This window comes from Mirounga leonina, unplaced genomic scaffold (assembly GCF_011800145.1).
Source record: "Mirounga leonina isolate KUSES-001 unplaced genomic scaffold, KU_Mleo_1.0 Mir_170, whole genome shotgun sequence".
Classification (NCBI taxonomy): Eukaryota; Metazoa; Chordata; class Mammalia; order Carnivora; family Phocidae; genus Mirounga; species Mirounga leonina.
The window spans coordinates 217140-232129 of NW_023270433.1; the positions used below are offsets into that span (position 1 = coordinate 217140).

General features: G+C 51.2%; 1 protein-coding gene across 7 annotated transcripts in view; it reads right to left on the minus strand.

The window, feature by feature from the left end:
- Positions 1 to 10304: 10304 nt before the first annotated feature.
- The window catches only part of EHMT1 (euchromatic histone lysine methyltransferase 1), a 79074-nt gene continuing 74388 nt past the window's right edge, over positions 10305 to 14990 (minus strand). For 3 of the 7 annotated variants that reach the window (XM_035015338.1, XM_035015336.1, XM_035015341.1), the window contains 2 exons: positions 11776 to 11951; positions 11392 to 11569 (listed from right to left, as the gene is read on the minus strand). In XM_035015338.1, the coding sequence (XP_034871229.1) occupies positions 11392 to 11569; positions 11776 to 11951 (354 nt within the window). Of the gene's footprint in view, positions 11570 to 11775; positions 11952 to 14990 lie in introns of those variants that run through there. The other 4 variants (XM_035015340.1, XM_035015339.1, XM_035015335.1 and 1 more) reach the window with 3 other exon arrangements.

Genomic DNA, 14990 nt, shown 5'->3' on the forward strand with positions numbered 1-14990 from the left:
AGCCCTTCCAGGGCTCTCTGTGGCTGCCGCTTAGCCGCCAGCCTTGCCGTCCGCAAGTCCGCACACGTGCTACATGCTGTCCCTGCCTGGACAACTCGGTCCACACCTCAGGTCTCAGCCAGAAGCTGCATCATCATAACAGCTGCTTCTCCGGCACAGCGTCCGGACATTCTTAGGGTGCATTTATTTGTGACTCTTTCACCTGTTTCCCTGGCTAGAAGGGAAGCCCATGAGGAAGAGAACGAGGTCTGTGCTCCTCCCTGCTGTCCTCTGCTGTGACCTGATGCTGGGTGACAAGTAGCAAAACTCCTTGCTAAAGACCCTTCCTACTCCCTGTGCCCAGCACACTGCCCTGTCCTGCCTACCCCAACTCCAGAAGTGCTCCTGGTCTCTCCCTCCTCTCTGCCCTGGCCCTGCATGGAGGGCTGCTCCCTGTCCCTTCTCCTCAGCAGCCAGAGCCTTTTGTCCAAAGCACAGCTCCTACCACATCACTCTCCCTGTGACTTTCAAAATCCAAGCTCCCTGACCAGCCTGGGAGATCTGTGGTCAGCTGGCCTCCTCTCCAGCCCCCACTGCCCAGCTGGTGACTCCGGGGCTCCTGCTGGCCTGCGCTAGACTCTCTCACTGCCCCTCCCCACCCCCACCTTTTCAGTTAGTTTCTCCATCACTGGGCTGGTCCACCTGGACACCACTGACATTTGGAGGCAGGGGATTCTTCATTGTTTGGCAGCATCCTTCTAGATGCTGGCAAATCTCACAGTACTTCTCCGCTGTGACAACCAGGTGTGTTTCCAGATCTAGCAAATGTCCCCTGGAGGGCAGAGTCGCCCCCACTGAGAACCACTGCTTGGGTCCTGGTAGTTCCCAAATCCATACAGATTTCTCTCCTGAGTTTCATACCTGGGGATCTGGACATTGTTTCTGGACATTTTCCCCTGGAGAAACAGGATTTTTATAAAGACCGATGGGAGGAAGTTGACAAATTTGTAACAAAGTTAATCTGAAAGAGCGAACAAATAAAATGATGAGAAATAGAACATGGAAAAGAGCAATGGAAGAATAGTCCTAACAAGATAAAATGGCAGTAGACCATGTTGTTTCCGTACCCTTCCAGAGAAATTCTACGGAGGTTGGTGCAAATGTAAAGTGACATCCCCAGGACGGCAGCAAGGATGTCGTAAGCTCAAGTGTGACACCAGGTCCGGAAGCCTCTGCACAGCGCGTCGTGGGCTGACCCACGGACGGCACCGCACAGCCAGGGGCTGAGAACCACCAACTTAAAGGAAGAAGCTGCCAAATTGGACTGCAGAAGAATTTGAAATTCTTTTAAGGCAGAAGCAAAAAAAGCACTCAAAGCCTAATATATATTTTTAAATAACCCATCATAAACAAAGTAAATAAGCACATTTGGAAAATATTATTGATGCATAAGACAAGGGATGAATATTCTTGCTATCCAAAGAGCTCTTTCAGATCAATAATAAAAAGATTAATAATTTCACTGAAAATAGGCAAAGGACATGAAAAGTTGCTTCACAGAGAAGGACAAACATAAACATGAAGAACCTACAATGACATAAGGCAGAGCCCCAGGTGGGCAAAGGCCTGGACGTACCACGGCACCCGATGGGGTCACCAGGGGACCAGGACCTGGACTGAGGGTCAGTCATGACCCTCCCACGTTGAGCTGTGTGGCCGCGGGCATGGTCCTTAATATCAGCTCCATCATCTGTCAAGGAGAGGACAGTCTGTCCTGTGTGGTCAGCACAATTATTAAATGATTGCACTTAACAGAGTCAAACAAACAGCAAGAGCTTGAGAAATGGTAGCTATTGTTCTTTTTATTGATATATTTTTACATAAAAGATTTGGATATTCATGAAACTGTTCATCATGAGGAAGACACTGGGGGTGGGTGGACTTTAAACTTGCTTCCTTTCTGTACTGTATTGACAACAGATGTTTTCTATGTGAAAATGTAAGGAACTAAGACACATGCGTGAAAGGAATAAACCACCAGGAGAGCGCGGCCGAAAGGAAAGGGCGTGTGTGAGCACACAAGCCAGGAGAAGAGATGTTAAGGTTTGTGGGAAGGAAAGACTAGTCAATAAGTGCTTTTGAAATCATCGGCTTTCAACCTGGAGGAACATACAATTCTCGTATTCAGAGTAACCGGTAGAGGCCCTCGGAGGGCCGGGTTCCAGAAACCACCATAAAGGGACTATCACAATACGGCGAGTCGAACGAAGGCTGTGGCCTCCCAGTGCCTATTGAAGTTATGTTTACACCGCACTGTAGTTTATTAAATGTGCAACAGCATTATGTCTAAAAGAAGAAGTGATGCATATCCCTTCATTAAAAAGGACTTACGCGCCAAGAAATACTAACCATCAGCTCAGCCTGCAGTGAATCACAGTCTGTTTTCTGGGGGTGGGTCTTGCCTCCACGGTCAGGGTGCTGGGCACTGAAGGCTGGGGTCCAGGGAAGTTTCCTAAAATAAGATGACAGCGAAACTTGCGGCATCGACTCTTCCCCTCGCGAATGACTTCCCTGTAGCAGGCGATGCTGTTTGACAGCATTTTACCCACAGCGGGACTTCATCCTCTCAGCTCTGCTGCTGCTTCAGCAACTATCACGTGAAACGACAGTCTAAATTCCCCGTCAGCTCAATAGTCTTCACGGCATCTTCACCAGGGGTGCTTTCCCGCTCCAGACAGCACTGCCTTTGTTCAGCCAGGAAGCAGCCCCCCAGCCGCAGACGGCCCACCACGAGCCTGCGCACCTGCGGCCGCTCCTGAGCCTGGTTCTCTTGTTGTTGCCACCACCCCCGCAGCTGTGAAACCTCCTGAAGGCCCGAACTCCTCAGAGTCCGTTTCTTCCCAACTCTTGTTTATCATGGCATTTTGGCCTCTTCCCATGAATTCAGAGTGTTTTTAATGGCATCTAGAATGATGAATCCTTTCCAGAAGGTTTTCAATTTACTTTGCCCAGATCCATCAGAGGAATCACTACGGCCTTACGCAATGTATTTCTTAAACTCTAAGACTTGGAAGTGGGAAGTACTCCTTGACCCACGGGCTGCAGAATGCAGGGTATGTTAGCAGGCAAGAAAACATTCATCTCATCGTGCGCCTCCATCAGAGCTCTTGGGGACCAGGTACAGAGCCACGGAGCAGGCGTATTTTGAAAGGAACCCTTTTTCCTGAGCAGGAGGTCTCAACAGTGGGCTTCCAGTGTTCAGCAAACCACACTGTCATCCAGGCCTTGCTCCATTTACAGACCACAGGCAGAGATGGAGCACGACTCTCAAGGGCCCAGGGATGTTCAGAAAGGTCAACGAGCACCAGCTCCCACTGCGAGCCACCAGGTACTTCAGCTGCTGACAAGAGAGTCAGCCTGACCCCTGAAGCTTTGAAGCCCGGCACTGACTCCTCTCTCGCTCTGACAGTCCCAGATGGCATCTTCTTCCAGCAGAGGCTGTTCTGTCGACACTGAAAATCTGTTGTTTAGTGTTGCCGTCTTCATGAATGATCTCGACCACACCTCGTGGGTAACCGGCTGCTTCCACCTGCCTCATGTCACGGAGGTGGCGTCTCTCCTTAAACGTCAGGAATCCACCTTTGCTGACTTCAGACTTTTCTTCTGTAGCCTCCTCACCTCCTCAGGCTGTGCAGAACAGAAGAGTCAGGGCCTTGCTCTGGGTGAGGCTGTGCTGGTTGATGCTCCATCCAGACGACTAACACTTTCTCCACGTCAGCAGGGAGGCTGCTTCACTTTCTTATCACTGTGTGCTCAAAGAACGGTACCTGTGACGTCCTTTAACAACGCTGCTTTGCATTCACAACGTGGCTACTGTTTGGTGCAGGAGGCCTGGCTTCCGACAGGCCTTCCTCACTCAGCTGAATTCTTCCTAGCATCTGATTTAAAGTGAGGGCCCTGCAAGTCTTCCTTCCGCTGGAGCACTGAGAGGCCAAACTAAAACTTATATAAAAATACAAAGGCCCAGGGTGCCTGGGTGGCTCAGTCAGTTAAGCGTCTGACTTCAGCTGGGGTCATGATCCCGGGGTTACTGACTGGCCCAATGTCAGAACTGCTGTGCCTCAGGGAACAGGGTGGTCTGAGGAGGGGAGAGAGCCGGGGACCAGCCATGCGACAGAGCAGTCAGAAACACACTTGCCGGGTAAGTTCGCCATCTTACACGGCGCGGGTCTCGCGCCCCGAGCACAGTAGTAACTTCAAAGGTCAGTGGTCACAGATCACCATACCAAACAGGATAATGAAGAATTTTGCAATATTGCGAGAATTACCAAAATGTGACACAGAGGCAAGAAGTGAGCAGATGCTGCTGGAAAAATGGTCCCGGCAGACCTGCTGAAGCAGGGTCTCCACAGACCTTCGGTCCGTAAAACACGCAGTGTCTGCAAAGCACAATAAAGCCAAATACGATCAAACTAGCGTGCTTGAGTATTTTAATAAAACCGTTACAAGAAAAAAAAAAAAAGAGAAACCAGTGAAAAAACGAGTACACAAGCCACAAATTAAAATAATAATAAATGGCTAATTAAAGCAAAAGTAGTAACAATGTCTTGGGGTATGAACTGTAGGGAGTAAAATGTATGACAGCATCACAAAGGTTTGGGGGAGTGGAATTATCCTGCTGGCAAGTTCTCATGTGAGATGTAAGATATTATATACATAACAGGGTACAATGTAATATTATATGAAGGTGGACTGTGCTGAATGGAAGATGCATATTCATATTGTAAACCCCGGAGCAATCTCTAAACAACAAAGGGTACAGCTAATAAGCCAATTGAGGAGATAGAATGGATTTAATAGGAAAGAAAGCAGAAAAAAAGAAACAAAGGAACGAAGAACAGATGAGATAGAGAGAAAGTAAGTAGCAAAACTGGCCAATTTAAATTTCGGAAAATGGGCTGCTACCAGGTTGGAGGCAGAAAATGAGCCTGGGACATTTTGACGTGCCATAAAGTAAGACGTGCTCACGGAGGACAAGACATGTCAAAAGGAGACCGAAGCAACCTTGAAAGAGTGCCCACCACGTCCAATTTCTGACATTTTCGGCACCCACGCAAATAATAGTAAGATTACAACCCACTGAATCAAATAGGAAATTGTGAGTCCATATGCCTACAAATAAGTTCAAAGTGTGGTGAAGGATGGGATCTTCACACAGTCTCCAAGTGCTTTTCCATAGAATATTCATGAATTTCAACGGGAAAACGGAGACTGCCGTGGGAGAGGCTTACAGACACCATTGTGATCAAATGACTAAAGGTCGCCTTGTCAGTACGTGGACCAAATCCGATTCGCGGGCCACCTGACGGGACGTGCTGGGAACACAGTCCCCCTTCCGTGGCATTCCTGTCAAAGATGCACAACCTGCATCTAACCCAGAGGACACGGACAAGTCCAAAGAGAGGGCCTTCTACAAGCAAACTGACCTGTAGTCTTCGGAAGTGAAAACCAAGGAGACACAACTGTTTCGGATTGAAGATGATTGAAAACACAGGACCACTAGATGCAACAGGGTACCGAGCTGGACCCACGTGCTTCGGCGAGTGGGGCTGGACGGAGGCAAATGCTGCATGGGGTCTACGGGAGCAGAGCAGCACCGTCCTGGTGTTGGTCACACAGGAGGACGTCCTTGGAGGGACAACAGAGCATCAAGCTGGCTATCCTCAAATGGTTCAGAGAAGCAAGGCTCTTTGTCCTGTCCTGCAGCTCTCCTGAAAGTGTGAGATCCTACCTGGCATCTTTGGCTTAACATATATTTTTAAATTGTGAGATAACGAAGTGCGTGCCATATGGTTCCAATTATAGAAAATTCTAGAACGGGAACTGTTCATCTGTACTGACAAGGGCAAATCAGCTCCCCTGGGGCAGGTTGACTTCAAAGAGGCCCTGGGAAGTTTTGGGGGGCAGTGAAGGTGCTCTTTACATCTTGATTGTGGTGGTGGTAGTTACAGGAGTACTTACATTCGTCAAAATTCATGGAACCCTTAAAATGAGTGCATTTTATGATATGTGAATTATATCTCAACGAAGTTGATTTTAAAAGTTTAAAAAAGCCCACCAGCTTTTTGTTGTTGTTATTAAGTATTTATATGCTCTTTCTAAAACTTATATAAAAATACAAAGGCCCAGGGTGCCTGGGTGGCTCAGTCAGTTAAGCGTCTGACTTCAGCTGGGGTCATGATCCCGGGGTCCTGGGATCAAGCCCCTTGTCGGGCTCCCTGTTCAGTGGAGAGTCTGCTTCTCCCTCCACCCCTGCCCCTCCCCTCTGCTCATGCTCTTGCTTGTTCTGTCTCTCAAATGAATAAATAAAAAATCTTAAATAAATAAAATCTTTAAAAAAAAAATCTTAAAAAAATAATTCAAAGGCCCTAGGATAGCTAAAATAGTTAATCATCTTTAAGAATAAGAACAATTTGGAGTATTTATACCACATGTGATTTTGATACTCAAAATGAAGCTACAGTAATAAAAACATAAAGATAGGCAAATAATCATAAATGGAGTCCACATGCACATATCAATTAATGTTCTACAAAGGAACCAAAGCATTTCAGTGGGAGACTCTTCAAATTTTTTTAAAAAATCAAGTAAGTACAGAACTACTGAAAGCCCACACTGGACAGGAATGTCCTCTACGTCCCTCTTTACTCAAGCGTTCATTGAAAATGGATCACACACCAAAATATAAAATCTGAAACTATAATGCTTTAGAAGAAAATGGCAGATGATCTTCCCAACCTCGGAGTGGGGCAGAGAAAATACCTCTCCCCCACCCAGAAGAGACATTGGACTTGCCCAAAATTATAAACTTCTGCTCTTAAGAAAATGAACACAAAGTAACAGACTGAGAGAAAACATTTAAATACTTCTGACAAGGACCTGTATGTACAATACACAAAGAACTCGTAAGCTCCGTAATGGAAAGATAGTCCAATTAAAAAATACACAAAAGGCCGAATACTTTACAAACGAAGATCTACACATGGACAAGAAGTGTCTGAAAAGGTGCTCATTATTAGCCACCGGGAATGCAAATAAAAACCACAAGGCCACTACGCGCCCACCAGAGTAGGCAAAATTAAAGATGGGAAGCACTTAGTATCAGCGGGGACGCAAGCAGAGCTGTGTCACACGACTGGTGCGGAACGGCATCCAGGGATTATTCCCTGGACAAACAAGATCACATGCGCACAAACAGTCTGTACCAGAATGTTCACAGGTGCTTTACTGATAATAGCCCCAACTAGAGACACAAATGTTCGTGCAATGGGGGATGCGTAAACAAATCTGGCATATCCTTACTATGGAATTCGCTTCGACAGAAACCAAAGCGAGCCAAAAAAAAAAAAAAAAAAACTGAGCAAGAGAAGCTAGGACAGAGTAATCTACAGCATGGTTCTGTTTATATGAAGTTCCACAAAAGGAAAAAACAAACCTATGGTGAAAGAAACCCAGGGGCGCCTGGGTGGCTCAGTCGGTTAAGCGACTGCCTTCGGCTCAGGTCGTGATCCTGGAGTCCCGGGATCGAGTCCCGCATCGGGCTCCCTGCTCGGCGGGGAGTCTGCTTCTTCCTCTGACCCTCTTCCCTCTTGTGCTCTCTGTCTCTCATTCTCTCTCAGATAAATAAATAAAAATCTTAGAAAAAGAAAACAGTCTCTTTTTATACCCTCTCTTGTAGAATGCAATGGCTAGGAAAAAGAAAATTCAAAATGGGTTATATGAGGGCGCCTGGGTGGCTCAGTTGGTTAAGCGACTGCCTTCGGCTCAGGTCATGATCCTGGAGTCCCGGGATCGAGTCTCGCATCGGGCTCCCTGCTTGGCAGGGAGTCTGCTTCTCCCTCTGACCCTCCTCCCTCTCATGCTCTATCTCATTCTCTCTCTCAAATAAATAAATAAAATCTTTAAAAAAAAAAAAAAAAAGAAAAAAGAAACCTGAACAGGAGATGCCTCTTGGAGACAGGAACCAGCTGGGAAAAACAAAGAAACTTCCCGGGTGATAGATGGGAATGTCCTATTCTCTGGTAAGGGATGGGTTACATGGGCAAAGGTATCTGTCAAAACTCACTGAGTTATACACATAAAATCCATGCATTTCTCCATATGTAAACCATACCTCAATTTTCTAAGTATTAAATTTATAGTTATTTCACACCCTACACAAAACAAATCCCACCCAGATTCAAGAGCTAAACTGAAAAATAAAATACCGGAAAAACTGCTGGAGACTGTTTTTATAATCTGGAAGCAGAGAAGGTTTTTCTAAATACAGTGCACAATCAGCAGTCACAGTCAGATTTTACCGCATAAAAAGCTTAAATTCAGTGGGGTTCAAAGCTACAATACATAAAGAGTTCATACAATTAGTAAGGGAAACATGAACACTACAATGAAAACTTGCAAAAATTCACATTAGAGGAAAGGCCAATCCGCAATACACAGAGACAGGTCGATCCACCACCAAAGAAGTGTAAAATATAAGACACTGAGGTTATCGTTTTGCTCTGGTTGACTGGAAAGAGTGGAAGCATGACAACGGGGTGTGTGAGGTACCCTCCAATGCACCCTGTTGGAGACAAAGGCTGGCATACATTTTATGGGTGGGTTTTTGGGGATCGCTTCCAGAACGTATGCTGTGGAATGCCCCCTGACCCCTTCTCTAAGAGAAGAACCACACAAGGATGGCGCACCGAGCTCTTCCTCCCAGCACCGTCAGTCAACATCCACATGCACATCAGCAGGGACTTAACTGCAGCCACTCAAGAGGTCACAGACAGGACAAACGTCCACACAGACGAAGGGAGGCCACGAAGGGGCACCGCTGGTGGGTTTCCTGGTTTCTCTCCAGTTCTCACGTGTTCTGTTTGGCAGTGAGAAGTGCAGCCGGTGCTCACATTCTAGCTTAGCTGCCCCTCTGGGAGGCCTCAGTCAGAGGGCCTCTCGTCACCCCACCCCACCTCCGAGCCAGAGGCCCACACCGCTACCTGCAGTTTGTGCCCTGCGAGAGCAGAGACCCCTCCCCCCCGCCCCATCCCCGGGCCCTATCCACAGGGCGGGTTTAGGGACATCAACACCATGGAGCTCTCCAAGAGCAGGTGACACGGCAGCCCCGGACACGAACATCAGGCTGCTCAAAGCCAAACCCTGTGGGGGCTTGTTTTAGATGCCCACAGCTTGCTGTCCAGTGGGGCGGCGGGGTCCACTTACCCCACTAGACTGGGTCCTGATTCAACAGATAGCTGTTTCCACACCTAGCATCTGACCCAGGGCACAGGATTAGTTGCCTGCAAGGTAACGAGCTCAGAACCCAAGCGGGGGGCTGCTGGGGGCAGGGCCACACAGGGCTGGTGGGGTCCGCAAGGCCTGAAATCCAAGCTCCAGGTAGACCGCCTGCCACCCTACCCACTGCCTCTGGGACAAGGCACCCTACGGGCCCACTACCCTAGCACAGCCCCGACTCTAAGGCACTACCCAGAGGAGAAAGACCACAGGCCTGGGGAGCCGAGCCAGAGCCCTCCTGGAGGAAGGGGCGTCGCCCTTCTGTAGGATCAGCCCCGCCTCTTTCCCACTTGGTCACAGATGCCCATGCACGCCCAGGCCGGAGTCTCAAGGGCCCGAAGGGGAGGCATCCTGCCTGGACCATTTACAAAGTGCAGAGAGAGCGGTTACTGTTGCAGATAAATGTCTGACAGTGTCTAACGGAGTGACTTCTTTGCATGAGAAAACCAAGCACTCAGCTGTTTTTTCTTGAGCTTACAGGTGCCCCGGTGAGGGAGGCCAGCCCCGCACAGAACACAGCAGCAGTGGGTCTGGAACTAGGGGTTCCTGCTGAGGGGCAGAGACCACAGCCTGCCGCAGGAAAACAGCCCCCCAGCCTCATCACGTTCAAAAGCAGACCGATTCAGAATTCTGGGGACCTACCTGGTACTGCCCCATCAGCCTCCAGAATGATACCTGGGCCTCAGTTCCTGGTGCCGGTCGTACAAAGACACGCACACGCACACACACGTGGGCAGCACACGCAACATGCATGCACACGCAAAGCGACATGCGCAGACTCTCCACGTGTCCGCCTCCGGGTGGGTGCAGGGGGTGTCCCCCGCAGGGGCTGCGGTGGAAGGAAGGCGTGCGCTTCCCAGGCCCCCGGTTCCGGCCCCAGCCCACCGGCCCCCAGGCTGCACGTGAGCCCGTGAGCGCCCCCCCCGCCCCAGGCAGCACAGGGGTTCTGCGGAAACCAGTTGAGACATGATACCGTAATAAAAACCTCATTTAAAGTACTTTTTTTTTTTATTGATTTCATTGAAAACAGAACAAGAAATGGTCTGAGCCAAAAGACTGCTCTTAAAACTGTCAAAAACATTTTAACAGAAAAAAATAAACATGACTGCATCATGAATGTTGTAGAAGAGCCGCACAAAACCCACTGCTACTGCACTAGTTACAGTATTTAAAAAAGTATATGACCTGGCAGCCGTCACACAAAAGGTGATGGCAAATTTATTCCACGACAAGACTAACATTTTAAAAAAAGTTTCTTCCTGCATTTTATTCTAAAATCACTTTGTTCTCTTTATACAGTTGATAGTTTATTTTCACATGGTGAGTAGAAACCACACCAGAATCAGCACCGTTGTCTGTGTTTTGTGTTTTTTATTTGTCCTAATGTTCAATAATGGTAGAAAATAAATCAGTTTATTCATCATCATAGCATGTGGTTTAAAAATCAACAGAAGGTGCCAGCGTCGCTGAGCTGGCAGGGCTGGTGCGGGGTCCTCCGTGGGCCGCGGCCCTCCTGCACCCAACAAACCGCTTCCTTGGAAAGAAATGCATTAGAGGTCTGATATATAGGACTAGATATAGGACTTCTTTAAAAAGCAAACCCACATTTTCTCCAAAGTTAGGGACGGCTCGGCCCTGACCTCTCCTAGGTCGAGGTGGGGACGGCGTCTGCGCAGTGCCCAGGAACTGGCACCTGCCACGCAGGCCTCGGGCAGGCAGGTCTAACGGAGCAGCTTGCGGGTGACTGTGTCTTCGGTGGGTGCCACGCGGGGGGCCTGGGCCCACAGGACTTCACCAACAAGCCCCACAGTGGAACGGGAACCAGGGGAGCAGAAGGGGAATGAGAAACGTGGAAACGACAAAACCATCATCAGAAACTCACAAGGTCACGCCAGCGCCGAATCCCAGAGTGTTCCAAAGCGCCCGCCCCCAGCCCACGGGCCGCCACGCCGGGGCCTCTCAGCTGCGGCCCACATCCCTGCAGCCCCAGGTCGGGGCCTTCGGGCACCCGCTTCTCCTTCCTCTCCAACCGCAGTGTGAGCAGCACCGACGCTCGGTGCCCCGGCCGGCTGCCACTCATAGGGGGTCGGCGGCGAAGGAGCTGGTGTCAGGCAGGCCGTTCTCCTGGCCCTCCTGGGTGGCACTGGCCTGCCGATGTGCCAGGGCCATGCTGGAGTGCCGGCATTTGGGGGAGCCACACCGGCAGCTGAACAGCTTGCCCTTGATGTCCCAGAAGCGCTCCCCATAGTCAAACCTAGGGAGAGAGTAGAGCTGAGGGCGGCACCCAGGCCCCACACCGCCTGGGAGCAGGGTGGACCCAGCCTGAGCAGAGCCATCCGTCCCAGCTCAGAGCTGTGGGAACACAGAGAACCACTGAGGATAAGCCTGCGTTGAGCAGCACATGTCCACACCCCAGAAGGTCCCCAAACCCAGCCAGCCCCTGGGGACCGCGGCGCCTACCCCAGCTGCTCCCCAGCCTCAATCAGGCGGGTGCTGAAGAAGGCAATCCTGGGAAACCGCAGGTCCTGGTGTGACATGAACACGCGCACAGGCACGAGGTTGGGCTCGCAGTGGTGGTTGATGAAGCGGCTGACGTTCCCGTAGAACCGAGCATCGATGCAGTATACCTCGCCATCCTAGCGGGCGGGAAGGAGAGCAGGGAGCTCGAGCAGGCGTCTGTAGACCTCAGGCAGAAACACGACCCCCGAGCAGGGGCACGACAGGCCTCAGTGCTGCAGGGAGGCTGTCCACTCACACCACTAGTCTGGCTGCACGAGCCAGACACGGGCCATCTGATGCTCGGACGCCACCAGGAGCAGGAGGAAGCAAAGCAGGGCTGCAGGGACCACGGGGCGGGGCAGGAAGCCAGCGTGCAGTGGGGGGTAGCTCCTCGGGGACTTGGTGATGGAGGAGCAGCAGATCCCAAGGAGCGGCTGGGAGACGTGGAGTGTGCGGGCAGGTGCTACAGAGGGACGGAAGCAGCACTCGGGCCGAGGGCTGCCAGGTGGCTCCTGAGAGGTGGTTACAACCACAGAACAGGAACACCGCCATGTCCTGCTAACCCAGGGGCACAGAGAGGAGCCAGTGCCTAGGAAGTCCCAGGACCCCGCCCCAGCACTGCTCCCGGGATTACGATACGCAACGCCGCAGCAGGGACACTGAGCTGACAGTGAGAAAGGGTGGCTGGCTTGGGGGCCTGACCTCACCACAGGAACCCTTTAAGTAGCAGAGTCTTCTCTGGAAAGACCCAGAGCACTAAGGCCTGAAGTCAGAGGGGCCACATGGTGAGCAATGTGCATGGCCTGGGACAGCCATCGAAGTAGCGGGCATCTGCCCTGGGACGCAAGGAGCCGAGTCCTACAACCCCACAACAGGCTGCAGGCACTTCTCCCCAGAGGAACCCCTCCTGCCTGCCCCTGGGGGCCTGAGCAGAGAGCCCGCTCACACCATGTCTGCCCCTCACAGTGGACAGCCAGTGAGCAGGGATCTTCTCACATGCCTATGGGGGTTTGTGGGAACTTACTACACCAGCCACAGGAACCGAGCGCCAAGTCTGGGAGGAAGACCAGATATACAAGGAGGGGAAGGGGGCCTTCCAGGTATGTGTCCTGTGGAGGGCAAAGCATTTACCAGAAGCCAAAGGATCCTCAGTGGTCAAGGGAAGACAAAACGGTGACAAAAACGGGTGGTCTCTGACAACCTTCCCACAAAACCAAAGGCATATGTGCCCCTGATCCAGCAATCCTGGCTCCGGGCAGATCCCAAAGACACGCCAAACTCCAAAATGACTCACGTGGCACAGATTTTGGCCTCTGCCTCTAGATGTTATGGACTAAATGTGCAGGTGGCCCCACCCTGCAGGAAGCAGCTCCCCTCCTGTAAACAGCCCGAGAAACTGACCAGCACTGGAGGGCACGCAGCCTGGACGTGCGGGGCCCACAGGGAAGACCCTCGCGCAGAATCAAGAGTGAGTAGCGAGAACCCGTGACTGCAGGGCACAATGGGGCTCAGACTGTGTGTGCAAGTCCCTGCCTGAGCCCAAGTCAGGATGGATGCCGGGGATGCCGGGGCGAGCAGGTGGACGCCGCCACCCCGACAGAGGCAGAACCCACACTCAAGCCCAGCCAGCCGGTCGAACGAAGCACACGACACCCTTCGGAGGCAGGCTGGAGCGGCCGACACATCAACGCGGACACAGGCAAAGAACCAAGGAGAGGGACACATTCTAAAGAGAAAAGAAAATCAACAGAGTTCAGCCCTGAGGCGACCCAGATGCTGCGCTAACAGACAAGGACACTGCAGCCCCCATCAGGCGGTCCCCGACAACGTAAGACAGAGCACGTCTCTCCGTGAGTGAATATCTCAGAGACGTGGAAACAACAAGCAAGAATCAAGTGGAAATCCTCAGTGCAAGCTCCCATTGCACCGCCCCCCGGCTGTCAAAGCCAGCATGGGAGGGCTGGGCACAGCCTCAGGGACCTGAGGGAGGGCGAGTGCCCCACAAAGTGGTGCCTCGCGTGCAGAATGGGTCCTGGAGATGCCACCGCAAGTCACAGCAAAGGCTGAGATCAACCTGAACATCCCCAAAACAACGAGAATGACGTGCACATACTCCCAATATGTGACCCCTGAGCCACGGGAGCGCCTCAGAAACGGGGGCGGGCGGTAACCACCTTTTCTGTAAGAAGGGCGAGGAAGTAAGAAACACACATGGACACTTTGTGTTTCTACAAAGGATCACCTGTGGGGTGACACAGAACACGCAAGACTTTCTGCATATAACCTTTTCGGGTAGGGTCTACTTTTGAAGAATGTAAATATTTTACATAACTAAAAAATAAAATCTAAAACTCTAGAATTTATTATTTATTTTAAAGCACTTTCTGCCCCCAACATGGGGCTCAAACTCACCACCTCAAGATCAAGACCCTCACGCTCCACCAACTGAGCCAGCTGGGCACCCCTAAAATTCTAGAACTTGAAACGAACTAAGCAAATAAACGCACCTAAACTAGGGGGCCCACACTGAGAAACACTGCGCCAAGTGCTGCACGGCTGGTGCTCGGCGTCCTGGGTGGGCACATCCTAGGCAAAGACCTGGCACGCACACTCTTGGGGTGCGACGCCCCTCCAAAACTGCAGACCCCACTGGGAACCAGCGCCTTTACGGGTGGGATGCAAGCATGAAAGCAAAATTAGTCCAGAGTCAATGACATCCCGAGGGCGGCCAGCACCCGGTGTCCTGACTCGGTATCCAAAAATCTCCTCCACTGCAAGGACCCGGGCAGCTCAGAGAAGTCTGAGGCCGAATGTGGGGAGCCGGACACAACAAAGCCGAGGGAGGCGAGGCCAGCGCGAACAGGCCCCACTGGGCACCGATGCGGACGACAACTGGTCAGAACACTCAGTACAAAAAAATCAGGAGCTGTTAACACGTCAGAGAGAAAGGAAAACAAGGCCCAGATCCCTTTACCACCAGTCACTCCTGCTCCAACCCTTCCTCAGTGGCAAGAACGTGTGTTGGCCTTGCCTGTCCCTGAGGGGTCACCGGAAAGCCCAGGTCCGGGTGGGGAAGGTTTTTCTTTCCAACAGAAGAATCTGTTACGAAACGTGAAAGGTGAAATGCCCCTCAGGGAGGCCTAGGCATCAGGAGAAGGGCGGGCAGCCGAGGCTCA